We start from the raw sequence: 19776 nt of genomic DNA, 5'->3' as shown, positions 1-19776 counted from the left end.
TTGTGATAACACAATTTATAAAAGAGTAATATTGAACAATGCTGCAATTTGTAATTCAACAATAACAAATAAACCAAAACAAATCTTCTATTTAAATGTCATTCATGATGTATTGTTTAAAATTGTATAGATTATAGGGCTTTTTGTACATAGAATTTATATTTTGTTGAGATGATGATTTCTGCTTCTTTGTTATACAGTTATAGCATATCAATGGGTTCAATATAATAATAAAGAAGTATATTGACCTTTGACGAAGTCTGAGGTCAATTTGTTTCTATGTGTCGATATATCCTGTATTGACCTCATCCAAAGATTTTTTTTATTATATTATTAATTTTTTTTTTAATTCGTATCAAAATCGTCAAAACATTATATTTTCTATTAAAACTCATTTAATTTTATTAAAATTTAAAAATTTGAGAAAAAAGAACTTTTATGTGCTTAATTGTCTATTCACTGAAAACACCAAGTTAACCGTTCATTTATTTTATTCTAGTTTTGAATGCTGTTCTTTAATGACGTACATAAAAGAAAAAAATACATTAAAGTATGAGTTAATCCTTAGAACAAGACATGGTCAATTATTGATACGTGATCAAAGAATGATTGTAACTGCTGTTTCATTGCATGTTATAATATCATGTGTCTGCACCGTTGCATGTGAATATGTCATGTGTCTGCACCGTTGCATGTGAATATGTCATGTGTCTGCACCATTGCATGTGAATATGTCATGATTTCAAAAACAGGAAAAAACAATACTGTTTATAACCATGATATTTTTAATCTGCATTTATTGTTCTGAATATTTCTCTTGTATGTTTTATTATTTATTTCAGTATCTCTTTTTCGCAAACGTTGGCATAGAAGTTAACAACTATAACTCACCGTATGGCCTTCAAATTAAAAAGGCTCAACCATGTTTGCAAACATTATTAGCAGATGACGAACTGCATTGAAGGCGCTATTTCTTTGCTTTCCCTTTATTTGTTTTGGTAAATGCATGGATTGTTTGTTATAGATGGATACTTATCAGTATCACGGACGTATGTGTGCAGTGCAAAGTGTATGCTTTAAACAAGGAGTATCACAAACATAACTAATCATTTCAAAGCAGCAACATGATTTTAGCAATTGAGTATTTGCATATGATCAATTTCATTGTTCGTCTAATAACAATATTCTTTTCACAGAAAATTTTCATAGTTTGTTATCAATAATTTTATTCATTGAAAAAGCTGTATTGAACACTGAACTGTATTGTCCATTATTTTCAATATTTCAAGCGACCCACGACTGAGGAGTTGATCCTGGAGAATTAGGGAGAGGACATTTGTGAAAATTTTGGTAAACTTTACTTCTATAAGTAAATAACATTTTGAGTTCTTCCCTGAAGTAGGCACCTGTTATACTATACAGGAAAAAATTAATGCAATAGTTCATGAAAAATATTGTCTTTGTAAAAATCAATAAGTTTTGATTGGTTGGTACGAATACACTATCTACCATTTGCATTGAACTCATTTGCAGTGAATGTTTGAACCATATAATGGCATATGGTGTATTGAACGCGATGAAGCAGAACGATATAGTAATTAAGATTATTGTGAATTCCAATCGTATTATGCTTTCTTCTGTTATGATCTTCACCTGCCTGTGTCTTTTATTCCGAATAATCAACTTCCGAATGATCAGAGTATTCAGTATTGTTATGACTAGGAATGGTAGAAAAGTAATACACACTACGAAAATACAGTCATAGATAAAAGACAGGTTTTTGTGTTCTGGTCTTCTTGTACACGACGGAACATTATTTGGCCCCACATCAAGCACTTCGCTCAGCCATGGTCGGATTGAAGCTATCACAAAAGAAATTATAACAGTAAAGAAAACAATTCTTTTAGAGGAACGTAGATTACATACGTCTTTCCGTTTTAATGGGTGACACACTCCGACATATCGCTCTAATGTGAAGCATGCTACCAGCCAAGCCGAAAGGAAACGGAAAGAATACGACATGAACAAAATTATCTGACAAACTCCATTACTTTCCAAAAACGGAGCTGTTACCTGTCCAGAACCGACTGGTATTCCTTTTTTGATCCACTCAACAAGGACATAGAATATCAAAGCCATGATATCAGCTGTTGATAGTGCAGCGAGGTATACGCTTGCGGATAACTTCCTCATGTTTTTAGTGAGAAACACTAATAAAGAAATTGCATTCCCGGTTATTCCTACTGCAAATATTACAGGGGTAACATATGTGAATACATCTGATCCAATTGACCTTTGGCCGGAGCCTTGGTTGCTGGTCCAATGGTCATCACATGTTAGGTTTGATCCATTTCCACATGACAAATATTCGGATTGGTTGATCTGAAATATAAAAAAACACAAAGTTATTATTATAATTTGTTTTTTATATTGATCATGTTGATGAACGATATGTCTGATTAAATCATTTAACATTGAGAATTTAATTTTGTTTTTATTCACAACCAAACCAGATAACGATTGACAGAGAAGAGATGAAGAGTAGAAAATACTGAATTCAAGCACCACTCATAAAACCCTTATTCAGAACAGATAACCAGTAGATACCAGTAATGATATTTTGTATTGGCACCAGACGCATGTGTTGTCTACAAAAGACTCACCGGTGACGTACTAATAAAAAAAGGTTAAAAAGGCCAAAAACGAACGAAGTTGAGGAGCATTTTTTTCATCAGACATAGCTTAGGTTACAGACAATCAGAAAGAAAATCAAAGTAAAATACGACTGAATTTCAAACCAGAAGCGTTTATTCATGGACCTCATACAGAACACAAAATAAAGATATTACATGTACGCAGTGCATTATATACATGATATAGGTTAATGCAATAGACATGTCTATATATGATTTAAATTCATTGATTGTGTGTAATGAACGATGCACGCATTGCATGAGAAGACTATCTTATCCAGAGGTAGCCTCACGCAGTTAAGTGTTGATTTTAATCATTTTTTTTTCTCGTGGCCTGTATTGTCAAACTATACTAGTACTGCATATTTGAAAATTTAAATACAGTTGGTCTATGTCTCTTGTTCATTTTTATAGAACTTCATATTCAACATTTATATAATCTATTGTCAATTGTTATCTGCAACATCATTACATCACGAAGTTCAAATTAATTCAAAATAACTTTATAAGTGTAAATGATCTGTCAACATGATAATTCATACACAACTTTATGTGACGTATATAATTTTTCTGACGTCAGACACTCAAATCAATCCATGTGTTCGTAGATAGTAGATGTTGTTGTGTCCTGTTAAATTGTTATACGATGATGACTGGTGTACCCATATTTTGACTATTTTATTGATTGTGACTGTTTATTTAACGCATCATGTAAATGTAACGGAATTTGAGGAGACTGTTATTAAAGTGAGAGGGTTAGCGCTATAGAACCAGGTTTAATCCACCATTTTCTACATTTGAAAATGCCTGTACCAAGTCAGGAATATCAGTTCTTGTCCATTCGTTTTTGATGCGTTTTGTTTTTTGATTTTGCCATGTGATTATGGACTTTCCAAATTGTTTTTCCTCTGAGTTCAGTATTTTTGTGATTTTACTTTTTTCATATTACAATAAATAAATATATGTTCAAATATTACCACTACTAAATGAATTATAAGCAGCATGATATTTTGGAGATAAGCAACGGATGTTCCGCAGATTCAATTCTGATAGCGGAAAACATAGACGACTGGTATTACGCAAGGAGATATAAACAGAACTGAAATTGAACATAGTGACATGTTCTCATTTATAAGTAAAAAGATTAAGATACTTCTTTTTTTATCAGAAATTTCAATTTCCTTATCACGTTTTAAATGGGTGATATCTAAATGTCTGTAACATAATAATGATACGTTAATATGAAGAATGAAATACTATTGATGCTAACTATTAAGAGTCGCAATGACGTGAATGCATGCAACGTATTGTCCCCACGATTTTCAATATTGAGCGTAAACCAATTAAAACATAAAACAAAAGGTTCTGAGTTGTGATAAAGAAAGTGAAGAAAAGAAAAAAAGAAAATGTGATAGACAAAATAAACGATAAACCATTGACACGGTGGGTATGGTTGTCCTGCGAGAGAACGTACTGTGCTGGTGATTCGGTCCTGACGGGTGCTGGTGGGTCCTGATACTGTGCTGGTGGGTTTGTTTACATTGTATCAGAACGGCATTAAAACGACTGTTTTGTTGCTTAATTTTTCTCTGATGCGTCATAAGTTCCATGCAAAGTATATGACAACAATATTATATTGCAAAAGTCGTACAAGTTCGTTTAACGGAATTGTCCTGACGCGGTGCTGGTGATAAGAAAAACGGTCCTGGTTCTGTGCTCCGATGTCCTGGTTCTGTGCCTTTATATTTTAGTTAAAAGTGGTATATATTCAAGATCATTGATGCTGTACTGTTATTGACTAATTAACTGTTGCCTGCTTTCTTGAAATTGACATTGTTTTGAATCCGTTTACTGTTATTATGCAAGAAAAAATATCCCTATTTTTTTTTTTTTTTTAAATTAACTGTAATCTTATTTATTGGCCTGTTAATGGAACCCTTCTTGTCCCCTTTTAAGATAAGAAAATATGTTTACGATTTTCGGGATTACGATTATTTTGCAAGATCACCAAAATACGTTGTAATTTATACAATACTTATATAAAGTAGATGATGTGGTATGTTTGTTGTTAATGGACAAGTTTCCTGAAGAAACCAAAGGAAGTATGTGTTAAAACCATACGTCATCGTAATACCTTTAACAATAACCCATTAAATAAAAATGTAAAAGTTCCGTTTTGCATAAAAATGGAGAGAGAAAATATAGAACAAAGGACTTTCTGAGCGTTTGAATCATATGTCTTTAGCAGCTTAAATCACATTTTTGTGTGAACAATTGAGTGCTGACTATATTAAAGAATGACAACAGTATTGCGGGTTTGTTTGTTTGTTGTTGTTGTTTTTTTTTGGGGGGGGGGGGGGGGGATGGGGATAAGTAAGAGCGAGATTACAGTAAAAGTTTTAAGCTTGGAATAGTTTTCCGTAAGATTAAAAAGTTGTTTTTTAAAAGAAAAATGTATCTTATAGACATTAAGAATCACTTGCTGTATCTGTAATATTTTTACAGCATAACTTTTTTGTCTGAACGGTTATCAGTTGTTTTTTTTCGAAAGTTCGATAGAACCCTTAAACAGATCACTATTTTAAAGGGCAGACTAGAATATGTCAGAGAATGAAGAATGAATAAAGAGATAACCTAGAGACCACTAACAAAACTAAGATTTCTTAGCTTTTTCATTTCAAAATTCCAAAATAAATAAATATGTTTGATAAAGAATCAAAACAGCACAGACTATGAATAATAGAGACATAATTTTGTACATATATCAAGGGGAAACTTCTTACAAAGCATTATTATTTATAGTTCATTACTGTTTTTAGAAGAAAAATCTCGTGTAAAGAGAGTGCCACGCTCTTTGCACGTTAATAACCCTTGCAGCAACTCTTTGAGGGGTCCGTAGGTGGCCTGCTGCAAGGCAAAATTTCTGTTCCTATCCAATTCATCCTCATTTTCCAGTGGCAGTCCAAAATTCCACGACTATTGGCCTCTTTTATGACAAGACCTACCTATTGTATTTATTGTGAACTTGTTCTCGTCCTGAATATGCATTAAATATTTGCCACTGGACGTTAAGCAACCAAAAATCAATCAATCAATAGCTTCATACTACCAATTGAGTTTAAAAAAGAAATTCTTAGATTAAACACCTACATTAAACTTTAAAAGGTCATAACTGTTTAAAACAATACAAATCTACACACACACAAAAACTAGCTTAATTTCAAATGGTTATCAACCTGAATCGCTATAAGATCATATATAAGCTCACCTGTGTCGAGGGGTCGTGTGAGGTTCATGTATTGTCTTGGCGTCCGCAATTACAAAAAGATCTTTTCTGAAATTACTTGACCAAATGTTACCAAATGATTTTTCAAGAGTGAAACTAGGAAAAACAATATTCATCAACAAACATGACCACTGTCTGTTAAAATGTATTCGAGTTTTTAGTTACAGCCGATTCCATCGAGTATATAGGCAAACATAATATCTTTGGTTAGCTTGCTTGTAAGCTAAACCGTACCCTCCTTTCGAAGTAGCCTGGTCCTACAGACAGAAAGATGTGTCATTTGTCGGACTAGTATACTCTTAAAGTAGGGTAGTTTACATAACCTAACAATGACTTTTCTGTTCATCAAGCAATATAACCAAATATATTCCCTTTGTCTTCACACTCATTGAAATCGGCTTTAATATTGCAAAAGTTGAAGCAATTAGGGCAAAACTTTCCGAGTAAAAAAAATCAAAATGTCTTTCTACCTTGCACATTTCAGAACATTCATATCAGACAACGAAACTGGGTCCAGCAACATTTATAAGCAATTTAAGATTTTGACCCTCACAGTTTCCATTCACCTTCCATTCATGATAATTAAATTGAACTGTAAAACATTTCTTGGTACCTTCTCAATTCCTTTATAAGTCTCATGTAAACATAATTATGACAATAACTGTTGTGAGCACAAGATTCACTGCACACTTTTAAAGTTCTGCTTCTTCAAACATTTAAATGTGATCTTAAGTTTTGAGATTTTTAATCGACACGATTGAGATTTTTGTATATGAGAACATGGTTTATCTATTAGTTGAAAATGCTGATTTGAACTAGCTTTCAGTACCTGCGAGCATTCGTTGTTCAATAATGTGTGTCTTTGTGTAATTATTTAATGTGATAAATTGTTTTGTTGGTACACCACTGTAACAATGAAGGAGGAAATGAGGAGGGTTGGTTGGGTGGAAGCGGGGAGGCGTATGCGGAGCACTGACAAACATGTCTATGCGGCATGGGCTTTGATCATTGTTGAGGCATCAATGTGAGGAGCATTTATTATCTTAATAAAACTATTCTTATTTTAGATACTGTTCTCTGATATTGGACGAAAGATGTTGCCCTTTTATGTAATTATGTTATACAAGTTACGATCATTTGAAAACACATATTAAACAGCCAAATGGATGCACAAGAGCTTAATAGGAGTAATAGATCCTATTGACAACAATTATCTGCCCAATTTTATTGATTTTGTAACATTTGTTTCAAATATGACCAACTTCTAATCCAAAATCACCAGCACCGTATCAGGACCCACCAGCACAATGACAGGACCCACCAGCACAGTATCAGGACATGAGTAAATTGAGAAAATGCTAAATTTTTATAAATTGCAATGTTTTTTTACAAAATAGTTATGTCGTATGGATTGCGGTATAGAAAGCGGACTCTATAAGCATTTTTGTTTTATTTTTTCAGTTCGAGATTTTCTGAAAATGAGCATTTTTGTGTTACGCTTACTGAAACAGTTTAGAGGGTCAACTCTTCAATGGTTTACATATGAACCCATAAGAAACAAAATTGAAAAATCTCAACTGTTTTCTTCCATTTTTTATTAGTGAAAACGTCAAAAATTATCATTTTCGTCTTTGTTTACATTTTTTCATTGATCACCAGCACCCGTCAGGACCGAATCACCAGCACAGTACGTTCTCTCGCAGGACAACCATACCCACCGTGATTGAACCCTTGGATTTTAACTTGGTAAATTTAATGATTGTCTTTCAAGTCAGCCCGAGTACATGTTTGTTAACTTGTCATATGACATAATCAATGTTATTTTAAGATCAAATATTGCCAACGTGATGTTTAAACGTGAACAAAAGAACTAAGCACATAACACTGATTGTTATTTTGTCAGGTAATATGAGTAATAATAGACGTATGGAAACACATATATACAGATGGATGCTGATATAAAGTAATAAAAGAATGAAAAGCGCATGTAATCTGTTTGATTATATTCAATAATAAAATATACGCATAGTTTAATCGTTTAATTCTATTTTTAAATGTTACAGATGTGGTCGATAACAACACCACAAGCCTTAATGAGCTTCCTCATGATGTGGTTGACACCAAATATCACAAGCATTGATGACAGAAAAAATAAGTGTAGTTATAAATTGCTAACGTACAGTGAACGCAGTAAAAAGCGGCGTTTTGAATTGTTTTAGGTACAGATCAATATTAAAGTGTATTCTTATTTGAATACAATGTCCGGTCAAATTCTATGTGAAGTAACCTTTTGTTGATTTAGAAAATAATAAAAATCGAAACTATAGGAGTCATGTCGTTGTGATTTGAATTTAAACGTGTATATTATGTACCTCTAGGGAGGGTTTGCTTTATGTAAAATTAACAACGGATACGCGAACTCTCGAAAAGTTCAGGATTGAATTTTCTTTTTCTTTTTTGATAATAAATTGTATTCCATTTAAAATCTGGTTGATACCAGAGGCATTTTACAGACCCGAATGTTTCCTAATGATAATAGTATAGCCGTTAGCTTAAACAGATTCGTACGTTATGTTAAATATCAGTCACTGTATTATTTTTACCCTTTCATTAAAAAAAACCAAACATTACGTTTATTGTGGTCATTTGAATATCCATAACTATTGGTATTCCACTTGGAATGTTATTTTTTATCATTTGCATATGCAGTGAAACTCTGCCGATAACTTTTGTCTGATCAATCTGTCCACAGGCTCTGGTAGTAGAAAAATAATTTAGTTATAAGTTGCCAATCTAGCATAAACGCAGTAAATAGCGGCATTTGGAATTGTTTAGGTAGAAAAATTAACAAGAGTGTATTCTTATAATACAAATAAAATGTAAAGATACATTTTGTAGATTTAGAAAATAATAATAAACGAAACTATAGGATTCACGTCGTTTTGATTTGAATATAAACGTGCATATTATGTGTTTCTAGATAGGGTTTGATTTACACCTAATTAACAACGGATACGAAAACTGTTGTACAATTAAAGGATTGAAACTTAATGTTCCGTTTTTATAATAAAAAGTATTCAATTGAAATCTGGTTGTTTAAATATAACATAAACATTTTACAGAACCAAATTTATTCTAATGATAATGCTACAGCCATTAGCGCCTGTTTTGCGCAAACCGATGCATATGTTTTAAATATCATTCATTGTAATTTGTTTACTCTATTATAAAAATTTCCTGAACTACTAGTATTGCGCTTTGAATGTTATTCTTTATTGTGTACACATGCAGTGAAACACTATCGATAACTTCTCTTTGATCGATCTGTCCATTGATTGGTTGAAAATTGTATTTATCAGACAAATTGCATGTGTTCTGAAGTAAAAACTAAACTTATAATTAATTTGAACTTATATTTTGCAATAAGACTGGCTATGTATGATGTTAATATGCATCAGTAGAGATCAATGTCAAAATGTGCTTTTGATTAGAATTTTAGCTTCAATCATGGATTAAGGCAGTAGTTAATGTCAGTTTCATTATATTAAATGAATGAAATGCAAAAGATAATTGTAAATCCATCCTAGAATACAGCCATAAACTACCCAATTACATGCAAAACATGCACAGCATGATTCATTTCAGGAAACGTAATAATGATCAAACCGGCAAACATCTTTTGATATAATTTTTTAAATTTCTATTTCAAATTCTAAAAAATGTAGTATTTAAAGTTTAAAAATATGGGAATTGTCAAACCGACACCAACAATCCGCTGACCTTAAATACAGCTGCATTGAAACAGTAGTAGAATGATGTACGACAACATATGCACATTTGGATTTTTAACTACGCAATTGGTGAAGTAGTAGTTAAAAATCAACAACAATAAGAAATGTTCATGATTTACATAGACACTAGCTACTCCATTTGCTTGACATTTCCGCACCCGGAGGCGTATGTATGTTTTGTTTTATTTTTTGTTTTGAAAGTAATCATACGAATAATAAGCAATACAATTGAACCAAAATTCTCCCTTAACTCAACATGTATATTCTAACAAACTAAAATTAATGACACTTAACAATAATATGTATTTCTAAAAATAACATGTTTAGGTCAACCTGAAACTTAACGTCAAAATGCAAAAACAAAAAAAAAAACAAAAAAAAAAACTAACAAATTTTCAACAGTGGTTCAATGGTGCCGCGGAAATATTGTTGACGTTTTACCTTTATACGGTTTTTTTTCTTTAGTGATCCTCAGGACAAACAAGCACGACAATTTGTCAATATATTTTGCGTTGAACTTTACTATTTACATTCCAAAAAAGAAGAACATGAATTCTGTGCATAATCACACTATTTCTGTCTTTACTATACCTAAAGGACTATGACAAATACGTCAGTATTGCAATAAAACACGAAGATCACTCAAATCTTGTTTAAACATATTGCCTTTAACGTAAGAATTATTGGTTATAATATTACCTAAAATATAAGTGCGCACATAACATATATATCAAAACAAAATATAATAATTGCGTCAAATACTCATGACCTTTTTTTGTACAAGTCACATTCAACCAAACATTTTAGTACTATACTGGCACAATCTTTGTTGTGTTTCTATACTGGCCATTCATTAATAACGACCCAATTTATAACATATAAAATGCAAAACTCTTTCTAGTTTTTAATTGCCAATAACTATCTGCTTTTAATATATAAAAAACACATACTATTTTTTTTTTACATATATAATATATTAATTGTTTGAACAACTCCTTACCTTTATATCCTTAATGAAGTCATTTAGAAAATCACGAATATAAGTATCTCCGACATCCATCTTTTGTTTCTAATTATCATTCAAGAGTTACAAATAGGTTTAGCACAATTTGTCTTATTCACTGGTATTTCTAAAAAATATCTAAGATATTGCTTAGTTCCATATTCCCGTTAATATGACTATTAGTATTAATTATTCCAAATATTTTTACATTTAAATCAATCGAAAGATATAACTCATATAGTTCCATTAGTTTCTTAATCTTTTCTGTACCACAAATAAGAATACTCATGTAATTTTACCATGGAATAAAATTTGATAAAACAACATTTAATAAATGTTATAATTATTCGATATCTAAATTCAAAAGCTCGGTATCTTTGATACAAGACTATGATTTCAATTAATTAAAGGCCAATACTGTTAAAACATATGTAGTATTCAGATCAATGATCGACAAGACGCTTTACATCTCTTATAAAGAAAAGAGTTAATCAATATAACTATATGTTATCTGCCTCCGCTAAAATCGACCTCTGTTTTAATAAATGATGCATAAAAAGTATTTACTACAAAGTTGCATTACGTACAACTCACAATGTCTATGTATATCAAAAGGTTCCATATTACATTAATAAATCTATGCTGATAATGTATAATTAATTTTGATCTTTAAAATACGTTGCGTGCTAGTTTTGTGTTTCTGTTTGTATTTGTCTTTTTTCATTTAGTTTTCCGCCTTTTTCTTTCCTTTTTTTTTTGGATTCTCAATCAATTTTTCTGTGGAAAACATAAACTTATAAAACATGTAAAAGGCTTGATATTTATTTGACCAATGTAAGTAAATATTTAAATATTTAAATATGATTTTGTACATTTGATATGCTATTTTTGTCTTATATATATGCGTTAATCATGTTAATGTCTTTTTTTAGTATTTTATCAAAACAGTGTTCATTTGTTTTAACAATTCGAGAATATATGCTTGATCAGAATTTGAACTCTGACCAATGCGACAAGATTATAAGTGAACGATCTCAAAAGTCTAAATAATCTTTCCGCATGACAATAAGTGTTAATAGAAAGAACTGCTCAAATGTCACAATGGATTAATCATAATCAGCTTATAGACTGGGAAATGATTTTCAATAATATCATTTATATTGGAATTGCATAGACTGGTTTTATGCTTCAAAGATATGACAATGATTGCTACTGCACATTGTGGTATCAAATAACATATTGTCTGATTATTGAGGAAAGAGAACAATTTTCTGAAGTATTTTCTTAATTAGGAAATATCATGCTTCCAGTCACAAATTCAAATTGCAATTAAATAATGCACAATATCGTATAGCCTTTTAAAATGATAAGAATACGTTTTATATAGAGTATACAAAGATGTATTTACAGTCGCAATGCCGTATCACTAAATTTGAGGAATTTTATGAAAATGAATAATACATTCCTAATAATCAACCTGTTGCTATTTTTGTATAAATGTCAAATAAAAAACTACAAATTCTGATTCAAAATGTTTAATATTTTCAAAGGTAACATAACTGACAAAACATGTACTTATAATCAGCTATTTAGAAAATCTAAACGAATGGTACGATGCTGTGTTACAACAAAATATTACAAATGCATGTCATCATGTCATTTGTTACGCCCTGATAATATATTTTTACCAAACACTTTGTTACACATTCAATAGTAGTTATAATTTTCTATTAAAAACGTATGGAACACACATGTGTATGTTATAGTCGATAAAAGCTCAAGAAATAATTGTATCTACCAATTTAAAAGAGGACAAACTTACAGATACATTTGTAAAGATTTCGTTTTATGTATGCCAATAATAACAACATGAACAAGCTAAGGTTAAAGAAATAAGAAAAACAAATCTTAACTTGAGAAAATTGTTTTTAAATTTCATCTGTCAAATAATGACATTTATTTAATAATGTTAATTCAATAAACAATTTTATATTTGGATAGTTTCTTATTAGAACATTCATTTGTTAACAAAATCATGCTGATTTGCATGCCTTTAAAAATGATGTCTCCTATAAATCATCATACTCGTGCGTAGTCTTTACTGTATATAGAAAAGTAGATGTGTTTTGTACATAATGGCAATAATTGTTTGCCTGACAAGAGTATATATTATCTCCGCCCACAAGTTTTCTCACATGTCGTGTTTTATGGTACGAGAATAAGTGAGAGCATATCGTAAATCTGTGAAATGCATCTTTTCATTATGTTATTAAATACGTAGTGATGTTGTAGGCCTAATTCATTTTACTAATCCATAGAAATAATTACAAACAATGTCTGTGAGATGTACTTATAGTTTTCATCGTTATTGCTATGGGTCCACCGGTTTTACTTGTTCATTACTTACACAAATTACATAAATTTCAACAAGAGAAAAATAAAAATTGTATACAGTTTTTTTCCAACTTAACATTTATCACAATAGGTTGAGCCCTGATACTTTTTTCTATCCAATATAACCCATGAAATCAATACAAGAACACATTGCGTAAAACAGAAGCGAAAACAACCTTTTATTCGAAAACAAGTTAGCAATGGAATGAAAAAAACTGCACAATCGACCAAAAGACGAACAATAGTCTTCTTATGAATAAAAAGACGGAGAAATATGAACTATATGAAAAAACATTTGGGATGTGAGCTCTTCCTTGAGCGGAAAGAGGTCCTGTCTTAGATGTTGAATTCGTCGTGTTACACTTATGAATATCTAGTGTAGTAATTTGTCTCATTTGCAAAAACCATACTATTTTTTAAGAAACTTCGCACTTACAATTTGTTTTTTGTTCTCTAGGACAATATTTTTTTTTCCAAACGTTGATTTTTTTTGTAACCAGTTACTGGACATATACATGATAGTTCAAGTGTTCACAACATGTATAGTATAATTTGAAGTCATGTTTGTTCGGTGTCGAAGAAGTATCTAAATAAGTATACCATACGTCATCAGTCATCATGATCACCCAATGTTTAAAAATGAAACGTTTATTTGAATTGGAAATACGAAGTTCGTTGAGAAAAAAAATGAAGTTGTTTTTGGCTGATTTTATTTTATTATTATAATTGTTATATATCAAAAACCTAAAAACTCGTTTATGGTAAGACGATCCAGGTGTATTTTTTAAACGCACCGTATGAGTCTAATCTGTGCGAAACTTGCATATGTCCTCCCTGTAACATAGTGTATCCCTTGTAATTTCCTGAGTATTTTAACATGACGTAGAATATAAAATTGAAATGTTTAGTCTTACATCGTTTATACTCAACGACATATACTCCTACTGTTTTGCTAAATCGGAGAACGCAGTCACTACTTTTTATTATTAATTATATATGTACGAACAAGATAAACAATTATTGATAGGGTTCAAACGTTCCACTACAAAAGTTATTATTTGCTGTTAAATTGATTATTCACCCTGTGCTACTTTAATAGAATTACATAGATATAACTAGAAATTATAGTTAGTATTTTCCGATTCAATTATAGGAGTTGAAATATATGAGATGCTATATATATATATATATACTTGTTTTGCAGTGTAAAGGCACTCCGAACTTATCATATTAACATAAAACAATAAAACATCATTTCTGTAGGAGTTTGTATTTAACAATATATATAACAACAGCCTAGTATGTATATAGCCATTAGTGGCGTCCGGCTGTTATACAGTCTTTGGTTTAGTGGTTGTCAATTTGAAACATTCCCCATTTTCATTTTCAATTTGATAACTTTTATCAAATCTGATGTATGAATAACGTGGTTGCAAAATAAATGATATATAATTGTGTCGCTGACCAATTCTTAATATATGCAACTTTATAGAAAAATGTTGACTGTTTGAATCTGAATGTAGGCTACATGTATATTCAATGCGGACAGTGTTTTTGAAATATACACTCGATTGATTACATAAATATATATGTAACTATATATAACTAAAACCCCAAAAAGATAACCAGTTCAACTACATCAAAGGCTATTACAATATTTTATCTGTTCAAGCATAATTTCCATAGAAAACCATTTGTAAACTGTAAGACTGCAATTGTTTAGATTAATTGTCTTTAATACCAAAAGAGGTTGGTATTATCAGTTAAGTTCTCATTGTATGTTTTATTTAGGAAATATAGCAGGTTTGTCTTTGTTTTAGGCTTTCTTCTTATAGATTTAGTAGCATCAAATGATATGTGAAATGAAACTAAATGTAATGTACTTGAGGTATAAAATAAGTTATAAGATCAATTGCATCAAAGCTCTTTTCGCTGTTTCATCTGTTTACGGATTAATCTTTGAGAACTATCATAGTAAACCATTTATAAACTGTCACATTTATGAATAGTCTTAAACAAATGTAATAGGCAAGCTAAAATCTGTTTATTCAACACTACATTACATCATGCTTTCCTATTTTAATCCAACCGTCAAAGTATAATATTTGACTAAGACAAATCATATTTTTTATACGAAATTAAATATATATCAATATATCAAATGCAATAGTAACATGATCAAACAAAAAAGTTTTAACGTCATGTGATGAGGTGATATTTGATTAAAAATATATAGTTTTCTGTTCAAAATACTCAATACAATATTTTATCCTGGATTTTAAATATCAAATTGATACACATTATGAATTATTAAAATGACGAACTGGGCTGAATGAGAAGAATATTAGTATTAGGAACATTCAATTTCTTGATTTTTCTTTTCCATAGAAATAAATTTCAGTTGATAATTTGTTTTTATAATAGCCCTTTATATTATTCATCATTATCCTTTTTAATAGATACAACACATTTGCTATACATTAAACTACGATCTGCTTATTTTAATACCTGTAACACATGTTTATTTATTTGAATAGAAGCAACCATAACAAAATTGTCTTATCTGAGTTTCATTGATGAAGTTATTAAGAAAATCCTAAACATAACTGTAGCCGTTCATCATCATCTACTATAGATTGCGACAGTTATAATTTGACTGTTAACCTGTCTTCCGCCTTTAAAGATAGTGCTCGACTATATTTATTTCCATGTGCTGCGTTGTCTAGTATAATCAAAGGTTGAAGATTTCTAAACAATTAACGCACGTGTCTGTAAGAAGGATGTGCGTTATACCCTCAACTAATTGATACAAATTATACTTGAACATCTGGCTGATGCCACTGAATGGTCGAAAAGACGCGGTATGTTTTGTGCAACAAAAGAAATCACTATAAATATGTATTACCATCCTCTTCATCCATTTCATACTGATGAAATACTTGTTATATATTATTATTCACGTGAATCAACATGAAGCGAATAATACTGTCTATCAGGAAGAGCTAAATGTAGGTTGTAATGTTAACACATTTTTTCATAACTTACAAATATATATTATCTAAAAGGTTTGCAATTTAAACCACTTGCTATCGACAATGCTTGAAATGTAGCTTAAATGTATCCGTGACAGATGTGTTACAATTGTATCATTTGTACCAGAAGCTTTTTGTAACTTTAATAGTATCATTTATTGGTGTATGAGTGGTTATAATATATGTAGTTTTTAAGATTTTGTTTTGCTGTCTTATGATGGGAAAAGTTCCTGAGCGCAACATGGATTAAAAATATTATGTTGCTTAATAGGGTGAATAAAACAAATTTAATCCACCATTTAACTAGGTAAAGTACTTTCCTCTTTATTACAACACAATAGGCAAATTAGTATTTCAGTGTTAATATTTTCAAAAACATATCTGATGCTTTTACAATATTTCATTTTAGACTCTCAAGAACAAAATTATAAGTTATAAACACAAATATAATGAGTAAGTTTTTTGACATTTAATACAAAGCAGAATCTAATATTGTACAAAATGTCCTTATTTCGTGATTGTTCTCCCTCATAAAAGTGTTTATTCAAATGGGTAGGTCGAATGTTCCAGTAAATATTTTTGTAAAATATACCAAACAAGAAAAAGACTCACAAAATAGTTTTATCATTTTTGCACTCTTCACTATAATTGACATTTTAAAGTTACATGTTAAAGAGGCATCACCAGACATGCTATTTCTAAAATATTCAATTAATTATTGTATTTCATCTTATTAGAAAAACATGCAATAGACAATGGAAAATTCGTAAACATGCTAAATAGCTGACAAGTTAATTAAAAAAAAAATAAAGATTTATGTTTGTTACTATTACTTTTAACTATGCAAATGGCGTTTTCTATTTTGATTTTGTTTGAAAAAATTGTTCATTCGCTGAAGATACAAAACGACACCTACATATTGTCTTTTTTCAAGCAGAGTCATTTGTTTTAAAGATTGTGAAACTAAAATCACCAAGGTAATAAGACAATTTCTTACTTCGAGCATGATTTACATTATGACATTCTTCATTACTGAGACCTAACGAAACTTTAAGAAAAATGTACGAATGATGGTTTCTTATACCAGCTTACACCATTTTTAGTAATGAAGCATGCATTTATTTAATGGATTATGCCAATTTTTTCTATATAACCATGTTAACTTGTTTTAATGTCTTAGGTGGTCCACCGCTTTTGAACTCCGACTCGTTTCTTCTTTATGAACATCAATGATATTATGATATCTCGGTTATAGTTGTAACAATATTATGACATAACGTAAACAAGTACAATTTGTTTGATTACAACCAACAAACATCAAAATGAAATTAATCGTATTCATCTTGAAACCATAATTAGTTCAGCAGTTAACAATTAATATAATATTACTAAAGGTTAACATACTTCGACAGCATATGATGGAACAGTTTAATTGAAAAAGGCTTAAACGTCAAGGATAAGAAAAACGAATGATGGTTTCTTATACCAGCTTACACCATTTTTAGTAATGAAGCATGCATTTATTTAATGGATTATGCCAATTTTTTCTATATAACCATGTTAACTTGTTTTAATGTCTTAGGTGGTCCACCGCTTTTGAACTCCGACTCGTTTCTTCTTTATGAACATCAATGATATTATGATATCTCGGTTATAGTTGTAACAATATTATGACATAACGTAAACAAGTACAATTTGTTTGATTACAACCAACAAACATCAAAATGAAATTAATCGTATTCATCTTGAAACCATAATTAGTTCAGCAGTTAACAATTAATATAATATTACTAAAGGTTAACATACTTCGACAGCATATGATGGAACAGTTTAATTGAAAAAGGCTTAAACGTCAAGGATAAGAAAAACGGACGATTATTTACAAGAACATGTATGTATTTAACGCCAGTTGAACAATGCTCAATCTAGACTGTGTCACACAATGTATTTATGTTTAAGGAAATGCGAACAGTGCTGCATGCGTTCTTATTAGGGACATAATTGTATATGCAAGCAAATAATTGACTGGCGACGGTTATTTCCTTCTATTACAAACAGTGTATGCATACTCAGATCCCAAATACAATTCGTTTTTTTTTAAAGTTAATGAAAGTCCTGAACATCCAATGAAATATGTGTTTTTTTTAAATGCATTCTGGTCACGTTAAATTGGTTTGGAGTTTGTCCTTTTATTATTTGCCTATATATATGGATTGTATTTGTTGTTCAATATCGCATAGTAATCGATGGTTGTTACATGTACTTGTTTGTTGGTCTGGAGTTGGCTAATTGACTTCTTTGCACTCATACCACTCTTTTATAAATATCACGAGACGCCGTCCCTATCAAAAGTCTGTTTTGCTCCGTTGAGCATTCGTGCGATACTTTGAGATTTGTTGTTGGCTTGTATTGACATACTTTTTGTCTTATAAGCGTAAAGGTTTTAAATAAATATTTTACCAAAACAAGGTTCATTTGTAATAACAATCTGGTATATATGCTTGATCAAAATTTGAACTCTGAACAGTGCGAAGAGATTTTAAGTGACCTATCTCAAAAGTCTTAATGATCTTTCTGCATGATAATACTAGTTAATAGAAAGAACTGCTCAAATGTCACAAAAACTTGATTAATCATAATCAGCTTATAAATACGGAATTGATATACAGTAGTATCATCAGATATGAGAATTGAATAGTCTGATGTTAGGCACAAGATATATTTCCGTAATTGCTTCTGCACATTGTCGTTTCATGTTACATACTGTATAAATAATGAGGAAGGAGATAAATCCTCATAAGTGTCTTTTTAATTGAGAAATGTGATTCTTCCATTATAACTTTCAATTGCTATACAAATGCGTAATAATTTTGAGCCCTTTTAAATGGTGAAAATACTTTTTTATAAAAAGAAAGAAAGATGTAGTGTTATAATCATCCATAGTCGAAATGACTGTATTGGTACACTACATGGATGGTGTAGATGAATCCAATATTTTTTGATAGAGTAACAACACTTGCGTGTCATACTTACCATGCTAGAATTAATCTTCATATCACATGTATCACAACGAATTATTACTACCGCCATTACGAAAAAGAAATAAGTACTAGTAATAGAAATATATTTTTCATTACCCTACCATAAACATGGAACTATTAGAATTGTATACTTCTTTTTTGCAATTATTTATGATTGTACAAGTGTAGATCGTACGCACATTTCCAAATTATGCTGAAGAGTAAACCATTCATTGACAAACCAACTATAGAAATACAAACGAATTTAATTGACTTGAATAAACAAACAGATCATCGGAACACATTCTTAACATTTGGGAAATATTATTAACATGAACAATGTATTCTTCAAAATCATCCTGATGCTATTTTGGTTCAAATTTCAAATGAAAAACGACAAATTCTAGTTCAAAATGTTTGATATTTTGTTAGGGATTATAACTGATGAAACATATATCGATAGTCAACAATCTAAAAGACCTGAACAAATGTTGAGATGTTGTGTTTCAACAAAATACCCCAAATGCATGTCACATAAGCAACACGACGGGCACCAC

At 30.5% G+C, this 19776-nt stretch overlaps 1 protein-coding gene across 1 annotated transcript; it reads right to left on the bottom strand.

The window, feature by feature from the left end:
- Positions 1-1284: 1284 nt before the first annotated feature.
- Positions 1285-19289, bottom strand: LOC134700932 (FMRFamide receptor-like). The gene is made up of 2 exons (XM_063562080.1): positions 19233-19289; positions 1285-2382 (listed from the first exon to the last, which is right to left on the bottom strand). The coding sequence occupies exons 1-2, from the start codon at positions 19287-19289 to the stop codon at positions 1285-1287; spliced, it is 1155 nt and encodes a 384-aa protein (XP_063418150.1).
- Between the last annotated feature and the right edge of the window lie 487 nt (positions 19290-19776).

Source organism: Mytilus trossulus, unplaced genomic scaffold, assembly GCF_036588685.1.
Source record: "Mytilus trossulus isolate FHL-02 unplaced genomic scaffold, PNRI_Mtr1.1.1.hap1 h1tg000210l__unscaffolded, whole genome shotgun sequence".
In the NCBI taxonomy this organism is placed as follows: Eukaryota; Metazoa; Mollusca; class Bivalvia; order Mytilida; family Mytilidae; genus Mytilus; species Mytilus trossulus.
Note: the sequence above shows the minus strand (reverse complement) of the source record. Positions and strands in the feature narration are given on the sequence as shown.